The sequence below is a fragment of the Corythoichthys intestinalis genome, chromosome 14 (assembly GCF_030265065.1).
Source record: "Corythoichthys intestinalis isolate RoL2023-P3 chromosome 14, ASM3026506v1, whole genome shotgun sequence".
NCBI lineage: Eukaryota > Metazoa > Chordata > Actinopteri > Syngnathiformes > Syngnathidae > Corythoichthys > Corythoichthys intestinalis.
The window spans coordinates 42393285-42412064 of record NC_080408.1 but is presented as its reverse complement, the minus strand read 5'-3'; the positions used below and the strand labels follow the sequence as shown (position 1 = coordinate 42412064).

The 18780-nt window shown below is 39.5% G+C and overlaps 1 protein-coding gene across 1 annotated transcript; it reads left to right on the top strand.

Annotated features, from left to right (window-relative positions):
* The first annotated feature begins 6333 nt into the window (after window positions 1-6333).
* On the top strand, window positions 6334-18219 carry LOC130930260 (ras-related protein Rab-3A-like). Its single transcript, XM_057858086.1, has 5 exons — window positions 6334-6485; window positions 10737-10961; window positions 11111-11229; window positions 11626-11750; window positions 16250-18219. The coding sequence occupies exons 2-5, from the start codon at window positions 10737-10739 to the stop codon at window positions 16438-16440; spliced, it is 660 nt and encodes a 219-aa protein (XP_057714069.1). The 5' UTR covers window positions 6334-6485; the 3' UTR covers window positions 16441-18219.
* The last annotated feature ends 561 nt before the right edge of the window (window positions 18220-18780 follow it).

The following is an 18780-nucleotide window of genomic DNA, read 5'->3' as shown; positions in this document are numbered from 1 at the left end:
TAAACTTTTAAACAAATTACGTCGCAATGAAAAAAATGGTGTCTGTAAATAACTCACAGATACAGTGGGGAGAACAAGTATTTGATACACTGCCAATGGGTTTTCCCATTGGCAGTGTATCAAATACTTGTTCTCCCGATTGTATCTACCTCATAACTATCATTTAATTGTTTTTTTTTTTTTTTTTGTTACTGTCGCATTTCCCCCAATATTTTAGATGATAATCGATCCAAAGAAAAATTGGAAGAAAAAAAAAACCGTAAGGGTAAATATATGAAAAAGAAAATCTCGACCACTCCTTGATGTCTGCGATTTCTGCATCGCAGCCATTGTTATGTTAACATGTTTCACCCATAAAATCCCCCAAAAATCCAGCGGCTTTGGCCATTCACAGCTGTGTCTTGACACCCGGTGATACATGCTACATGGAGTTTTTGGATCGAAAAGAGGTAAGTACACGATAATATCTCGTTAAAATCGTGGCGTATTTAATTCTTCTTTCTCATGCTCTCACCTCCAGTTAGGGTTTTGCTGTTTAATTTTTTTTTTTTTAAATTCCCTCCTGTTCAAAAATTTTGAGCTTTTCAATTATGTATTACACATGCATGTAGGACAATTTTGAAATTTGGCCAAATTGGAGGTCTCGGAGCGGAACTTCAAGTCACATGAGTGTTTTCCGCCATATGTATGTTGAAAAAGTTTTTTTTTTTTTTTTTGTAATACCATGGTCACCACATGACACCTTGCTTGCTAACAGGTCACGTTAACCAAGGCCCCAGATAGCAGACAGACATTGAAATGATGTTGACTCAACATTCCGCTCTCAATCTTATATCGTTGAATCAACGTTGACACCCAACTTTGCTTTGTCATCACTTTTGCACCCAATGTTGAAATCCTTACAAAACCTAAACGTCATTTCAATTATTAATAATATTGGAACAACGCTCAATTTTCCTTCATTTTCAACCGTGATGCTATTAATGGTTTCAAATATGCCCAGTTTTAGAGGTCCTGCTTTATTTAAAGACAGAAGAAACAGTTAGGCTGACTAATAAAATATTATACATGAACGATTAAAAAAAAAAAAAAAAAATACCGGCCACTTTATTAGGTACACCTGTCCAACTGCTCGTTAACACTTAATTTCTAATCAGCCAATCACATGGCGGCAACGCAGTGCATTTAGGCATGTAGATATGGTTTAAGACAATCTCCCGCAGTTCAAACCGAGCATCAGTATGGGGAAGAAAGGTGATTTGAGTGACTTTGAACGTGGCATGGTTGTTGGTGCCAGAAGGGCTGGTCTGAGTATTTCAGAAACTGCTGATCTATTGGGATTTTCACGCACAACCATCTCTAGGGTTTACAGAGAATGGTCCGAAAAAGAAAAAATATCCAGTGAGCGGCAGTTCTGTGGGCGGAAATGCCTTGTTGATGCCAGAGGTCAGAGGAGAATGGCCAGACTGGTTTGAGCTGATAGAAAGGCAACAGTGACTCAAATAACCACCCGTTACAACCAAGGTAGGCAGAAGAGCATCTCTGAATGCGCAGTAGGTCGAACTTTGAGGCAGATGGGCTACAGCAGCAGAAGACCATGCCGGGTGCCACTCCTTTCAGCTAAGAACAGGAAACTGAGGCTACATTTTGCACAAGCTCATCAAAATTGGACAATAGAAGATTGGAAAAACGTTGCCTGGTCTGATGAGTCTCGACTTGGCTAGATTTTAAATTATTTTTAAATGAATCACAACATAAATAAATAATGAAAAAACTTGGCTAGATTTTAAATTATTTTTAAATGAATCACAACAATAGAAAACTTCATTAACTCTCAGTAAAGTTATTTCAAACTTAAGCCTCCACCTCAGTCTAACGAGCTTCTCTGCTAACTTTGCCACCAGCGTAGTCTGGGGCATAGCGTAGCCACTTCTGCACAACAGCAGTAAATGCGTATTGTGACGCTTCAATCCCTATCTGCCTAACAGTTAAGTTAAGACAGTTAATTCATATCAAGGAATTCAAGCAGGAATCATGGGTTAGTTTAACATACGGTATTTTGTGGTGAAGTAAGTTTCTCAAGCAATCCCAAACCAAATTAGAGCTACATTATGGGAACGGAGCTAGCTATTTAGCTAGCTACGATGGAAAAATGACTGCACTGTCTAGGTGTTCAATACATTAATTTAGACAAGGCTGGATTGTGTCATATTTAGTGATTTTAGCGCTTTAATTGGAAAAAGAATTACATTTGCCTTAGGGTTGAATATTGCACGCAAGTATGTATTGCACATAGAATATGTGCAAATAGAAGTGAAGTAGCAGCAGTTTCACAGTGAAGGCATTTAATATTGCACGTGAATAAATATTGCACATAGAATATTGCATGTAAATGAATATTGGACATTAAGTGGTGTGGTGTTACCAGGATACACATAGCCTCTTTCTAGGTCTTGTGTTTTCCGGTCAGCTTCCTCGACTTGTACAAGTCCCTGTTCCTCGCCATCTTCTTTCTGCCCTATTTGACTCTGCTCCTCTTCCTGCTGGTCAGCCCCTCCAAGGCCTTGCCCTTCCTCGCTTTGGAAGTCACCTCCTTGGAGAAGTTCGCACCAAAACAGTTGAAGAGGGACCTGCTGATGTGCAGTAAAATGGTGTTGGCCAGCCTGTGTCCCTCCTGGCACCTGTACCCCTGCAAGGTCAGGTCTGAGGCCGCCAGGAACTCCAGCGGGTGCCTGAAGCCGTCACTATGGTGCATGGCAAAGGAGAGGAACTTAAACCTGCGGTCCTTCGTGTCCTTCCTGCACATCAGGGAGTCCGCAGCTCTTGGCCGCAGCAAGCATCGGTATTTATAGTTCCAGCACACGTCCTGCCCCTGCCCGTTCAACACAGAGATCATCATCTGGAACATCTCCACGACGTCGGCCGTGTCCCTGTGTTCATCCTTGCCCATGGTCATGGCGAGGAGCCTCAGCCCGACGACCGTGTAGGGGTTGACGACCGCCATGATGAGCCCGACGCTCTGCTTCTCGGTCAAAGATGGCGCCAGCACCTTCTGGGTCAACTTGTAGCGGGCCTTGACAGACTTGTAGTTCTCCCAGCTGGAGATTATTATTATGAATTCTCTGATCCAGCATGTGTGTGTACTGCCATTGTGCACGCATAGTATGGAGAAAACACGCAAGCATGACAAATTTGGACCGAAACGTCTGTTTTTGGATAGGAACACTAAAAAAGATCCTCAGCACCCCCTGCTGTAAATGACGTCCAGCGCCCCTGACTGTGCTACTTCAGCAACTTGTTCAATGTTAAATAATAGAATCAAAACACACAAAAAATAAAGTAAACATGAACTGTTTTTTTGCTATCAGTGCCTTTTTTTTAATTCATGTACTGCTGACATTAAATAATGATATTTCAGTGCTCCAGTTTAAGACATTTATTGCCATTGACAGCAATGCGCGTCCAATTCATTTGAACTGGGGTAGTGCAGTTCTAGGATTTTTCTGAAATAGCCAAGAAGGGGCATATGTAACCCACAGGGGCCAAGTGTTGCTGCCATCTTTGTTCAGTGTTTGTTTTGGTCAAAAAGGCAGTACGCATCTTTGCTTTACACTGTGCAAGTTTGTAAAAAATTGTATTTAAAGGTGCACAATGTAAGATTTGCACTTCAATTATTCATGAAATGGCCATAATGTTTCAACTGACATTCAAGAAACGTGTTTTTTGGAAATACTTCTAGTATGGCTGAGCGGAGATTTTCACGTTTTAAAAGACGATTTACGCGTCGCAAATTTCTTTCTCTTTTGCTTCAGTGGTCATCATCAGCCAATCATAAAATCAGTTTCCAGTCTTTATCCGGGTTGCCATAGCTCTGTAAACTTAGGCCATGTCTACACTGAGCCGTTTTTTTTTTTAAGATCCTGCCCTAATTTGTCGGGAAAAAATAATTACGTCCACGTGGCCTAAGGCACATGTGTCAAACCGATTCCAGAAAGGGCCAAATGGGTGCAGGTTTGCTTTCCAACCAATGAAGAGGACACCTTTTCACCAATCAGATCTTTTACATGCGTAATCAGTTAAACTTTGTCAGGTGCTGCTTGTTTCAGTAGGAAGTTCATTGGTTAAACTCTCTGCAAGGTATTGGTTGGAACAAAATCCAGCACCCACTTGGCCCTTTCTGTAATCAGTTTGAGACCTGTGGCCTAAGGCCATGTCTATATGTAGCAAGGTATTTGGCAAAAAGAACTTTTTTCTACAGTTTGGCCTATCATCCACATTTATACGAGGGTTCTTGAAAACTGCGCCGTTAGTGAAGATGTGCGAATTCTGCTTTTGTGGCACCATCATGTGGACACTGATTACTGAAGATTTAACTGTGGAAACGTCACCAACTGCGACAAACCTTATCCCTACGTCACACATGAGACCAATGTTTACATTAGGAGTAAATTAGACAGGTGCTTTTTTGCTTCCATTTATTTACAAACTCTTGCAGTGCTTCATATTGAAGAAAACATGCGAAGGATGGGGGTAATATGGATAATTATTTTTCGCCCATTGCTATGAATGTACTTTAAAAATTAATGAATGCGGTTGGCCGAGGAAGCTTTTTTTTTCTACAAAAGTGCTGGTGTGGACGTGATTATTTTTTCCCTATGTATTAGGGCAGGATCCTCGGTTTAAAAAAAAAAAAAAAAAAAAACCCTGCTAGGTGTAGACATGGCCTTAAAGTTCTTTTCCTGCAGATTCTCCAATGTGAAGCGGCATTCTAGCAACCCGAAGGGGAAGGGCATTTTATGCTTGTCAATTTTTGATCTAGTTGCAGTAGCATGTTTTTCGGCAATAAATCCTGCATTGTGCACCTTGAATCATATTGTGTGCAAGTAGGATACAATACATGGAACAATAATTTTAATCACTTTTTTGAAAAGCCATTTCAAACACCAAAAGCACCATTAATATTTAACACTCTAGAAACCACGTTATCTCATTCTCTCACTTCAGAAAAGAAGGATTCACCAATAGCATACCGCAAGAATGCTATTTTTAGACCGTGACGTCTCCATCGTAGAGTGACATTATAGGCACACCCTCGCATACAAACCATGTTATTTCTGCTACTTTTCTCCGGTAACTTTCCAGAAAAGAACATGCCGATCAAACACTGCTGCTATGGAACTTGTAGAAACGACTCCAGACATTATGATATATGAAGGATGTTTTTTTCATACGTTTCCCGAAACCAAAAAATCGGAGGTAAAAAATGTTAAGAATGGATTAACTTGCGCGGATGTCCAAAAGACCAGCTTAACGCCAGCAAGGTGAAGCCATTCACATTTCATATGCAGTAAACATTTTGTTGGGGGCCGTTTTCCTTCAGAGGATGAAGAGGTAAGCCATTTTGATATTTGTACTTATTTTTTAGCGTGATGTTTTGCTGTGCTGCTTCTGTCTGACAATGAATGATCTGCAAAAAATTAAAAAGGTATCTGACTGCCACTGTTACCTTTTCCATTATAAAAAAAAAAACAAAGCAACGACTTTAGTAAGGGAGAAGTGTAAATAAATTATCGAATTAAGATTTGTTATTAATGAAAAAAATTAAAAGTGTTTGTTGGCTGTCACTAAATAGCATTTGCGATCGCTACACAAATAGCATTGTAAATTGCCCCCAAGAACAGTCAGAGACATAAGACAACCAGAGGATATACTATATAAAAAAGACAGGGCATATAGTGGTCAAGGATAGATTGTTGAAACAGGAGAATGTCATTGTCAGTGGCGTAAGGCAATGCACACAAGAAAGAGTTGTCGATAAAAAAGCTACCTCTGGATCAGGTCGGCTCTTTTCCCCATCTTTTTCAGCCCTCGACACTCAGTCTTTAACTGAACATTTGTATGTTTTTCCACATCTTTATCAGTGATTTTGGCACCAGGGACATCATTTTCGGACAGGATTGGTAGGATTAGCTCAGTAAACATCTCGTTCGTACACTATTTACATGCATTTAGCCTAGCAACAGTTGCCAACGTCAAGAATATTAATAATGAGCAAAAGTGACGTGTTGTGTGCTGTATAATGCTTTGTGCTAAAATCGGAACAGGGGCACTTCAGGGGCCATTCGAATTACAGGTGGGGCCAGTGCCCCTGTAGCCCCACTCCTACAACCGCCACTGACTGGAGGCTAAAATGCCAACCCCCAGTCCGAATGGATAGACGTCTATCGCCGTCAACGGCAGGCAATGAGTTAAATCCCTACTCGACATAGTTCTCCGGAGTGGTAGTGGGAAGGGGATGGTGCTGCGTAATGCCTCCTCTCCGATTGGCGGATACTCTCGTCTATCATTCTTACAGTTGGGTTTAGCCCCGCCCAATAAGGCCTGGTCTGTCAATCAAGAGGCGCACGCTTTACTGCAGGTGCGAAGCTGGGCAGGCTCCGGGCTAACTACTGCAGCGAAGCCGAGAAGAAAACAAACATTTCACGGTAAAGCAGATGATGCTATGTCAGCGCTTCACCTAGTCTGTATTACCGCTGCTATTTGATGGTTTGTCGAAAGCCGGCGTATCTTTTTGGATTGATTTGTGTTGCCATAAGAAGGAAGAGTAACCTTCATTTGACATAGCTAAGGATGCCTAGCTAGCGCCTGCTGTCACATAAATAGCAGCAACGAAGCTGTTTGGCAGCATTATTACATCTCATACAGCATTTCCTCGTGCTTGTAATGTCGTCCAGCTCAATAGAACAGGTTTTCCCCGGTGACAATTGGCTATATTTTACTGACGGTGGATACGCTCCGATGTGAGAAGTCTCTTAAAATGATCGAAACGTGTTTAATCAGTTTCGTTGCGTATTGGTTGTTTGTTTTTGTGTGTGACTCGTGCGATAAAGGGGTCTAGTGAACCATATGGTTGTCCGTATTCGGCTTTCCCAGCCTTCCTTGGAGCCTGCTTGGATCCAGTCAGACGGTTGATCTGATGCTTAGCCTTGTTAAGCCCCGCTACTTCCGTTGTCATCCTGCACATTTGGCCATAGTGCTCTGATTATCGACTAATAGGGTCCACACTAGTACACTATAAACTCAAATATATCCAGTATCCACAACTTTTTTCATTTTCATCCGCCGTTTCTGTTCTACTGCTTTGTCAAGAGGTTTCAAACCGGCGGCCAGAGGCCCAGATCCGGCCAAGGGACCAAAGAAGAAAAAAAATATTATAGGTGAAAGCTTGTATTAGTAGAATAAATGACTTTATTCTCGCAAGATTATGACTTTAATCTCGTAATATTACAACCCTGCTCTCATAGGGTATTTTTTTCTTTCTTTCTTTGGCCATTGTATTTTTCTCTAAAATAAAATTAATATAAAACATCCATAGTCCAAAAATCAGGGAACAATTACTGCTCCTTTTTAACTGAATAACTAAATATAATTATTTTTAAATAAAGGGAAAACAGTGGTACCTCATAGGGTTGTTCCGATCATGTTTTTTTGCTCCCGATCCAATCCCTATCGTTTTAGTTTGAGTATCTGCCGACCCCGATATTTCCCGATCCGATTGCTTTTTTTTTGCTCCCAATTCAATTCCAATTATTCCCGATAATTTTTCCCGATCATATACATTTTGGCAATGCATTAAGAAAAAATTAATAAAACTCGGACGAATATATACATTCAACATACAGTACATTCAATATACAGTACTGTATATGTTTGTTATGACAATAAATCCTCAAGATGGCATTTACATTATTAACATTCTTTCTGTGAGAGGGATCTACGGATAGAAAGACTTGTGACTTTGTATATTGTGACTAAATATTGCCATCTAGTGCATTTGTTCAGCTTTCAATAAATGATACTGTAGGCATGCCCAAATGCATGATGGGAAGTGGAACCATGACTGTACGTAGTGCTACCAATGGATTTATCTTCTCTGCGTTGGGAAATAACATAAGGTGATAAGAAAAAGATCAATTGCTACCTTGCTTCCCCACATTGCTTCCCATGATATTTCTAATCGTAGGGAGAGGGATTGTAAGGCTCTAGCAAATTAAAATAAGGCTCCAAAGGCTGCCAAAATTCACTCTACTCATTTTACGCTGCCTTTTATCTCTCTACATAGGTAAAACGGCGCTATTACAGATTGAGCGCGCCAATGCGTCAGTGGGTCGTGCAGCGCATGCATTAATTGCGTTAAATTTATTAACGTGATACATTTTTTAAAAAATTAATTACCGCCGTTATCGGGATAAATTTGATAACCCTACCTTAAGCCTAAACTAAAGACTCTGGATGAATGTAACATATTATGTCTGTAACGTTAAACACAATTAGAAAATGATTTAATTAAAATATATATATATTAGGGCTGTCCCAAACGACTAATTTTCTCCCGATTAGTCAGCCGACTATTTTTACGATTAGTCGACTAATCTAATAATTTAATTTTTTTTTTTTTTTACTAATTTAGCAATGAAATTGTTTTGACGCTTATCAATTCACAAAAACATATTGGAACACTTAAATTATTTATTAAAGTACAAATAAACACGTAAATCACAATAATAAATCACAAATAAACAATGAGTTCAAATGCTGATAGAATTAACTAGTGCAAAAAATGGAATGTAAACAGATTCAGAACACTGACTTCGCCTTTCCAACATGATTCAAAACAATTCTTAAAAAAACACCTAGCATTAATAGTTTAGCATAGTACTATATATAATAGTATTATAATAATTATAATAATTATTCATTGCCAGTCAGATTTTTCATAAAGGGTGTCATTTTAAAGGCTTAGTGTAGAATCTGAATTCTGAAGTATGTGGGATTAACTTCAGAAATCGCTATTTATATGATGAACATGACATGTTTTTATTTTGAAATGTTCACCGGAAGTACGTTCGCTAAACCGCTAACTTCAGCTTTACATTCCTCAAAAAAAGCACTTTTTGTCATTGCATGTAGTGTCAATAATACATTTTTGGGTCATTTTTTTCGTTTGCAAATGCTGTTAACCAGCGATTTTTCATGTCTGAAGTGTCACCTTTTAACCGCAAGTTTGCTTTCGCGAGACAACTGCCAAAGTTTTATAGCAGGCTAAAGTAAGTTGCCTTTTTCCCCCATTCACCTCAGTGTAGCAGTGCTAACGTTAGTGTTTAATATAGATGTGTTTTCTTATTTTGTATGTCTGAACTTTAATTCTACAGCGTGTTGATAAGACAAAGGAACTTGAGACTCATATGCCATCAGCACGCACGCACCAATGTATGCACGCACGCACGTGCGCAGCTATAAAAGGCAGCCGTGAAAATTACCGCCCTCATTTTTATTTGCCGTGCGATAAATGGACTCATTGCATATCGTGACAGGCTTAGCAACTTCAATAAAACATGTCATTAGTTAGTTAGATTGACTTACAAACTGGGTAACGGCGCTTTGGGTGTTTATTCACGGCTGACGTGCAGCCAAGCTTGGCGTTGAAGAGACAGGACACAAGAGTGTTCCCTCCTTTGTTTCTTTGAAATAAGTCAATGTTTTGGACAGTCTGGTGCGCTTTTTTGGCTTTGTGCCGCTTTCCCCGCTTGCATACAGAGCGTCAAACATTCTGAACTTTCCACGCATATATTTTTTTAACCCTTCATTAACCGTCGACGGGATGTTGTGCTCGTCGACGGATTTACGTCATCGATGACGTCGACGATGTCGACTAGTCGGGACAGCTCTAATATATATATATATATATTAAAAAAAGGCATGGCCGATATTTTTTTGCCGATTCTGATACTTTGAAAATGACGTGATCGGACCCAATCGATCGGGACATCTCTAGTACCTCAACATACGATCGCTTTGACACACAAGCTTTTCGACATCCGACGTAAAATTTGACTCGCCCTTTGTTTCTACATCCGACGACCTGCTCAAAATACGATGATTTATGACAGCGCCGCAGTTTGTTTTTCTGTAAGACTGATGCAAGGCGGATATTGTTGTGAAAGAAATCAACACGAATCCCAAGAATGTGCAGGTGGGGAAAAAAGGTGGTTTTTTACCATTGAAATGAGGATGGAAATGACGGTCCTCCTCCGTTCACAGGTCTTTATAAGTTAAGGTGACATTTATTATTATTGCATTATCGCCAAAGAAATCGCCAGCTTCGTCAGGTTTTTAATCATTTATTTCAGGACTTGTGCAACAAAACATGCCTACTGTTTGCCGCAGCTGACGTAAACAGCAGAACATGAAATGTAATGTAAAAAGCCCTCACTCACTCCGGTACACCACGCAAAACACATCTGCCAAATGAGAACCCGATTCGTTACATTATTAAAGGTATTTTTATTATTATTACTGTTATTATTTTTACGATTTTTATTTAATTTATTTGTTTTGCTCTCTGTAATTGCTATTTGCAATAGTGCCAGCAGTATTTATTAAGGATTTAGTGTAGGTTTTCGGGCTGTGGAACAAATTAATGGAATTATAATGCATTCTAATGGGAAAATCCTGCTCGAGATTCGACCATTTCAACTTACAAACAAGGAACGAATTAACTTCGTATGTAGAGGTACCACTGTATTTGACAAGATCGTGTACTGACACCCCTGCGTGAATGCAACATTTAATTTTGCAAATCTTGAGATCTTAGACTTTCCAATGCTTTTTTTCATTAATTGCTTCTACTCACTGATCAGTGTGTTTATTAAATTTTTTTAACCCTGTTCTTATAGATGGCGTCTGCAAATGCCACATACGGACAAAAGGAGTCCTCGGACCAGAACTTTGACTACATGTTTAAAATTCTTATCATCGGCAACAGCAGCGTTGGCAAGACGTCCTTCCTCTTCCGCTACGCGGACGACTCGTTCACGCCGGCCTTTGTCAGCACGGTGGGCATCGACTTCAAAGTCAAGACCATCTACAGGAATGACAAGAGGATAAAGCTGCAGATTTGGGTAAGGCGGCCAATGTCATTTAGGGGTCCCGGGCTGGTATTTGCTCAAATTCAGGCATACTAAAGCCACCTTTCTGTGAAATGGCATCCACATTCCCATGCTTGATGTTCTCAGTTGGTATGGTGAGTTTGTGTTTGGTGTTGTTGCAGGACACGGCTGGCCAGGAGCGATACAGGACCATCACCACAGCCTATTACAGAGGAGCCATGGGCTTCATCCTCATGTATGACATTACCAATGAAGAGTCCTTCAACGCTGTGCAAGACTGGTGAGAAGACACTTGTGTGGCGTATTTATGTACTGTTGTTGCCTAGCAGCACTATCCTATGTTAATACTTTAGTCCTCGTGACAAGACTTTATGATACTACACAAATACTCTATTACGATCATCACGGATCTAGTGAATTGAATGGACTTTATTGGTTTTGTTTTAACATTCCACTTGTTAGCCAAAATAGGGTAAATATTTGTTTGAAACCTGTTTGGTTGCCTTGTTGACATTGCACATATCGACTGCAACATTAGGTACACCTGAACAAACAATTCTATCAACTATATTGAGAGGGTAGAAAAAGATCCCAAGCCTCAGTGTCTTATTGTTTTATGCTAGGTTAGGGCATGGCAAGTTTAGCAAATGTCATCGTGTGTTTTGTACCTTCACAGGTCCACTCAGATCAAGACCTACTCGTGGGACAATGCTCAGGTGCTCCTGGTGGGGAACAAGGTTGATATGGAAGATGAACGTGTGGTGGCCACAGAAAGGGGCCGGCAGCTGTCAGAACAGCTTGGTAAGTGTCAATAAAAATCGGCATACTGATGATCATAGTTGATGTTTTCAAAATGTTCACTTTAGGGGTGTTCATCAACAGTTTCATGACGATATGATATTGAGTCGTTGGATGATACAATATTTGGGAATACTATTGTCTGCCATTATTCGATACGATTCAAGGGCCTTTGTTGGATCATATCCGACCCGCCGTGCCATTTTATGTGGCCTGCGAAAATAAATCATGTGCATCTATAGTTTTTTCATTAAAAGGAAATGTAAATATACAGTAATTTCTGAACTTCTCAAGAAAAGATTGGGGACTTCAGTGGTACCCTGACATCCGATTGCATCGACATAATTGAAATCAAATTCTACTCGTCATTTGTCTCATTATATGACGACATGCTCGAAATAGAAGGATTTATGACAGAGTCACAATTTCATTGTTTTTCCGCAAGACGGACGCACAGTGGATTTTCTTGTGAGAGAAATCAAGATTGGTCACAAGAAGGTTAGTGCAGGCGATGGAAAAGGTTATGCTTACCATTGAAATTAAGATTGAAATGATAGAAAAATATGAGCGTTTTGTGCGCGTCAGTGAACTGCCAGGACAATAAGGCCGGAATATGTCTACGATCCTCCTCCGTTCGCTAGTCTTTATTAGTTGGTTGGTTGGTGTTGGTGTTATATTTATATAGCGCTTTTCCACCTTCCAAGGCGCTCAAAGCGCTTTTACATCGCCAAGGTGACAATTATTATTGTAACATCGGCAAAGAAGTCTTCAACTTAGTCAGGTTTTTAATAATTTATTTCAGAACTTGTGCAACACAACACGCTGTCCGCTGTAGCCGATGCCAACAACAATATGAGAAAGTAATAACTCCCTACTCTTCCACACTCACTCTTGTCGTCAGTCACACTGTGCGTTCAGGAACAGCATGCAAAACACAACCGCCACATTACAACCCGATTCGTTACATAATAATTCTTACTCTCTTTTTTTTTGTATTTATAATTTTTTTGTTTTGCTATGTGTAATCACTATTTGTAATTGTACCAGGAGTATTTATGAAAGATCTAGCGTAGGTTTTTGGGCTGCGGAACGAACTAATCGAATTATGATATATTCTTATGGGAAAATCCCGCTCGACATACGACCATTTCAATTTACAAACCAGGTACTGGAACGAATTAAATTTGTATGTAGAGGTATCACTGTACAGAAATCAGAAAATATTAACATTTCCAGCCTATTTTTTAAATAAATGTCCCGTTTTTTTAAAATGTCAAAATTAGGACTGTCAAACGATTAAAATTTTTAATCGAGTTAATTACAGCTTAAAAATTAATTAATCGCAATTCAAACCATCTATAAAATATGCCATATTTTTCTGTAAATTATATATATATTCTGTAAAATAAATTGTTGGAATGGAAAGATAAGACACAAGATGAATATATACATTCAACATACGGTACATAAGGACTGTAGTGGGCATTTCACTCTACTGTCATTTAAATCTGTCTATGCTGTCCTCACTCCGAAGCGTCTACTATTTCCAAAGCTAGACAGCTAGTGAACGACGCCTTAATAATTAGACTTCTTCCTTTTTCATCTGGTTTATTAATAAAATGACCTCAAACCATTGTCCTCTTTAGACCGTCGTAAAACTACAAAATAAAAGTACACAAGCATTGCTTTAGCAACAACGTTAGCTTAGCACGCTATACAGGTTCACTAAACATAAACAAGAAGCGTCTCATACAAAAAATATAACATTTCGCTTACTAACATAATATGTACATTCTTTACAACAACCATACTTACGGACAAATCTTGTCCAAGGATCATATAAGCACAACATTATCAGCCCGAGACGTCGTGCAGCCATAATGAAGAAAGAAAAGAAGAAAATAATAAACCATGTCGCAAAGCGACCACAAGAGTTCGCTGTTGGACAGCAAAAAAAGCCTTGCTGTAAAACTTACCAAAAGGCAAAATACTTTCTGAGCGGGACATGTGCGTTAATTGCGTCAAATATTTTAACATGATTAATTTAAAAAATTAATTACCGCGCGTTAACGCGATAATTTTGACAGCCCTAGTCAAAATACCTCGAGATATGATAAATTAGTTTCACAAAAAGATTTTCAAGCTTTTTTTTTTCGCTTCACATTACGAAAATTGATTCATAATCCGAAAGATGATACGTAATGTAATAGATAATTCCTGTTCGTAGCAATCCAATACTATAACTAGTGCTGTTGTTCGTCTTATTATTCTAATAAGCAGACGAGGCATGAAAATCATGCTCAAACACTTAATGAACAGTTTCGTTTTCACTCTACCAGTCACGCAGTGCAGCGTACACTTCTTTGTATACAAAACCCCGTGGCTCCATAGGTAATCACTTTGCACGCTGGGTAATTGAGTTCTAACTCCTAAAACCATAACTACATTTGACTATAAATGTTAACAAAATATACACACCACAATGTGCTACACAATGCTCATGTATATGAAGCAAAGAAATTTAACTTATAAGTGATGCTTTAAAGGGTATGACAACACCTGGGGAAATGCTAATATTCCATCATTTGTCCATCAACGGATGCCTTTTGAATTCATATCATGCCACTTCGTGTAATTACACACATCGCAACACCAAGAAAATTATAGAAATTAGGTCGATTGTACAAGCTAAAACGACCCGCCCCCGAGATCCCGGAAATCTAGCATATTGTGTGCGTGACGTCACTATAAGGAAACAACTGGCTCAGTGCTTAGTACTGAATGGCGGCGATGATGGCGGACAATTTTGTTTCTAGTTGCAGCGACGAATCCGATGTAACGAACATTCTTCTAATGGTGACGAGGAGAGTTATGAACCTTTCTTTGGTGTTTTGGGTTATCAATTTGAGCTCAAACGAAAGCCAATGCAGCCTAATGAAAGGATCATTGAGGGGAGCAATCACACTGATGAAGCACCGGCGGCAACAGAAACACCGAATGGTTTGTTTTGCATTTCTTTTTGTGAAGCTGATACACCGTGACCGCAAAATAAAGTAACGTATAGAATAATTATCATTTAATGTGCTATCATCGGTTTTCGCTCTGCCAACCGACACAAATATGAATGGGATTAGAGGATTTGTTCTATATATTTTACGAGCGATAATTTATACATGTGTCCAGTCCTATATCCAATGCGTGATATGTTTTTTATTATAAAAGAGTACTCACCCTGGCCATTTCCCTCCTTTGCTTTGCCTGGGGTGGTGGGGTGGTCTCATCAGAGCCAGTCATCGTCCTCTTTCTTGTTATCTCGGGACATTTAGGTGGCTGCGCGTGTAGATGGGCACCGCATCTGCTTTCAGCAGCAATTTCTTAGCAAAACCTGATTTCATTTGTCCATAGTTCGTATAGCTTTCAGGTGTAAAATGCGCACCACACAAAACCGTACCGGAGGTTGGGTCTGCAAAATTAGCCCTCTTAACACTGACGAACTTTACTCATTGTCTGCGTAGTCCAGCTCTTTTTCTCGCGTTCGGGAACTCATGGGTACTACATTGCGACAAATGGCTATTTGTAAACCACATAGCATGACAGGTTTGAACCATTTTAGCGATTTTTTGATAAAACACGAACGCAACTCCCTCGTCGATAAACAACGATGGCACCTGCCTCGACCTTTTGTTTCCTTGTTATGACGTCTCCGCCCCATTCGGCTGTTTCCGGAATACTTTCGGAAATGTTCGTAATTTTCGATATATTTTCGATAATTGCTCATGAATGCGATTTATTTTTTTGTTAACTTTATTAATATTTGTTATCTTGCCACATAACGGTTCTATTGATATCTCACAGCCGCTTAGTGTTTTCATACCCTTTAACAAGGCAAAAACAACGGAATAAAATGGCAAGCAATTGCTGCTGAAGTTAGCCCGTCGCATAGCACTGTCTTCGCTATGAGCTCAAGTAGTCATTTGATGACATCTGTAGAATGAGCGTTAAACAGTTACACATAAATTCCACTAGGGGGTGACAAAGCATTACAAATAAAGACGGGCAATCCGAGGAGATGGCAGCAAATTTAATGTGTTTTTAGTAGAGCTTGAAATGAATTAGGCGATTCACATGAAAAATGCAATTCATTATACGAAAAAAAATCAACATACGAAAGCCACTCTGGATCGAATTAGTTTCGTATCTTGAGGTACCATTCCAGTTTTTGTTTTTTTTCCAAATTTGAAAAAAGATATTTACTGTTTCAAAGTTTGTTTTTTAAAGAAAACCAATAAAGTGAAGTTCAAAATAGTTTGATTCATTTGTTCATCGATTATTTGATTCTAGTTAAAAGACTTAATGGCCCTCTGATGGAAATTACTATGGACTACAGTGTAGTCTTTGACACAAATGTTTAGTACTCCGAAGCATGATCATTCAATGCCATCCATCCCAGTCCGAATAGATTTGACGTCTCTCAATGTTTGTCTCCTCCTACGGGCTGACAGGTTTTGAGCACTTTGAAGCGAGCGCCAAAGATAACATCAACGTGAAGCAAACCTTTGAGAGGCTAGTGGACATCATCTGCGAAAGGATGTCTGAGAGCTTGGACAACAATGACCCCTCCGTCACCGGAACCAAACAAGGGCCGCAGCTCACTGAGCAGCCGCAGAGGTCCCATCAGGACTGCGCTTGCTAAATGCAATGCACACACACGCACTACATCTCCCATCCTGGAACCCATAGTCAATCCCTTTTTTAATGTATCTTATCCGTTGGTCATGTCAACAGCCACGCATTTATTGAATACACCCCCCCACCCCCCGAGCTGACTGCTGCTGAGACTAACGAACCTACTTCCTCTTCATAAACAGTCGATTCCCAAAGATCTGCTCTATGAGATCTATATTATCCTCACAGCATACTGCTAATTGAGTCACGGGATGAGTGCTCTTTTAACATGCTCATGTTTCCGTGTTGACCCCAACACACAAAATCCATTGTTGTCTGTAGTTTGGTCACAACCCTTCCTGCCATTCACATTCACGCCTCTAGTCCCCTCCATTTTTTTCCCCCATTGTCCCACTGAGCAGTTTATATCCAAGTTGATCAAAGATTCATCAGTCCAAGTGTTTGTATAATTTATGACGGAAACTTAAAGCAAAAGACAATGGATCCTGTGTATGAAATGTTATTTAAGATTTTATGTTGCGCCTTTCAAGCTTTTTAACTTAAGAACACGCTTCTTTAAAGTAGGCTGTGGCATCAATTTAGGTTTTGATGCGCAGACCCTCAGTGTTGAATATTATAGCTTAATATGGTTTTGTTTTTCCCCAAAGTTTTATCACTACAGTAGAAATGGGTGGGCTGGGTGACGTGAACATGGCAGATTTTGAGCATTTCCTCAAAAAGAATCCAATGTTGATACTTTTAGGTGGTTTATTACACTCAGGATGTGGTCAACTCTAAAGCTAAGAAAATTACACACATTGTGCAGTAAAATTCAAAATGACATTTTTTGAAAGACTGCTAGCTTAATCCTACTATACAATAGTAGACATTGTATGGAAACCACCAGTTAATTAAAAAAAAAAAAAAAAAAAAAGAACAGAGATCAGACGACATGAAATAGTCTAGCCTGATGCTACTCACAAACTTTTAGGGATATTTTTTGCAGGTCAAATTTCTGCTAAAATGCGGGCTGACTTTTAAAGTTCTTGTTCATAAAAACATGAATATGAAAAAAGACAAATCTATGACTAAAATGTGGAGTGAGCCCATCAACCCTCCGTTAGATAAGAAATTTGGAGCGATTCTGTTCGCATCCGTGGTCATCTTTCACAGTGGCAACATGCGGTTGGTTGGCTATCTATCTAAGCTAACATTTGCTTTTTGGGTTGTCTGCTGGCATGGTCGCTTTAGAGTGCCTTGCTGTGGGTCGCGACTGCATGCGCATGTCACCGAGAGAACGATGGAAGTAAGGGCTGGTGGGTAAGCGCCTCATTGTTGCCCCGTGTGGCCTAAAAGTAGATGACCTTCAAAATTTTGTGAAATATTTCACCTGAAAGATCCCTAGCGTTATGAAAGTAGTGAATAAATAAATGTATGACTATATATAAAGCCAATAGCTATGCACATAAAGATGCATATAAAATGGAGATAATACATTATACATAAATATGCTTTTTAATGCTGGATTCCATCGTTAAGGTGCATGTCGTTGGTGTTGCTGGTTAACCGGGCAGGTTGTCACATCTGACAAGTTTTTTTTTTTTTTTTTTTTTTTTTTGTCACCTTAGACTTGCCAGCACATCAGCTCCTACTCGGTCTGTTTTATGGGAAAGAACTATTTATTTTTTTGCATGCAGGTCCAATGTTAAAACTTGAATTTAGTTTGGTTTGCCTGTGTGTGTGTGGTGTGCATGTGAGAATATGGTGTCGCTTTTATTACTTTTTTGTATTATTTATAACTATTTTTCACGTCTCATTCTTCCTGTAATGTTGAATTCTAATCTGCATCGTCTTTATTATGCTCCCTTTTTGTTTGTTTGGTTTAACATGTCAGTGTTTACAAACTCGAGACAAAACATTCCAGGCGTTTGGTGGGCAGCTTGTCTTTTCCATATCAGTTATGTAACTTTTTAAAGCATTCCACTGTAACAGCAGACTGTTCTCACAGAGCAATAACATGCCGTGAAGAAAGGAATTAAAAGTACAGTTTGTCTTGTACTGGCAACTCTTTCCAAAAGGCAGTAAATGGAATACACCGAATACTAAATCAAAGGTTGTTTTTTCCCCCCAGCCTCTGAGTGGTTTGTGTTGCTATTGTTTGTGTTTTGCTCTGGCTGTAAACGTGTATATGACTCAAGAATGCCCTCCCTGTCATAACTTGTAAATAGCTGTTTTCTGCCCGTCTGGTATTAGTTGTGTGCAATGTGCTGTAATCTTGTGATGCCAGATTTGCTCAAACGAGGGATCAATAAAAAAAAATCCTAGCAGCTGGACTTCGTGGTAGTGCTATTATCTAAATGTATATATA

Coding starts and splice junctions, on each gene's coding strand:
- LOC130930260 (XM_057858086.1), top strand. CDS start 10,737: ATGGCGTCTGCAAATGCCACATACGGACAAAAGGAGTCCTCGGACCAG. Junction 10,962..11,110: donor GGATAAAGCTGCAGATTTGG/GTAAGGCGGCCA, acceptor GTGTTGTTGCAG/GACACGGCTGGCCAGGAGCG. Junction 11,230..11,625: donor TTCAACGCTGTGCAAGACTG/GTGAGAAGACAC, acceptor GTACCTTCACAG/GTCCACTCAGATCAAGACCT.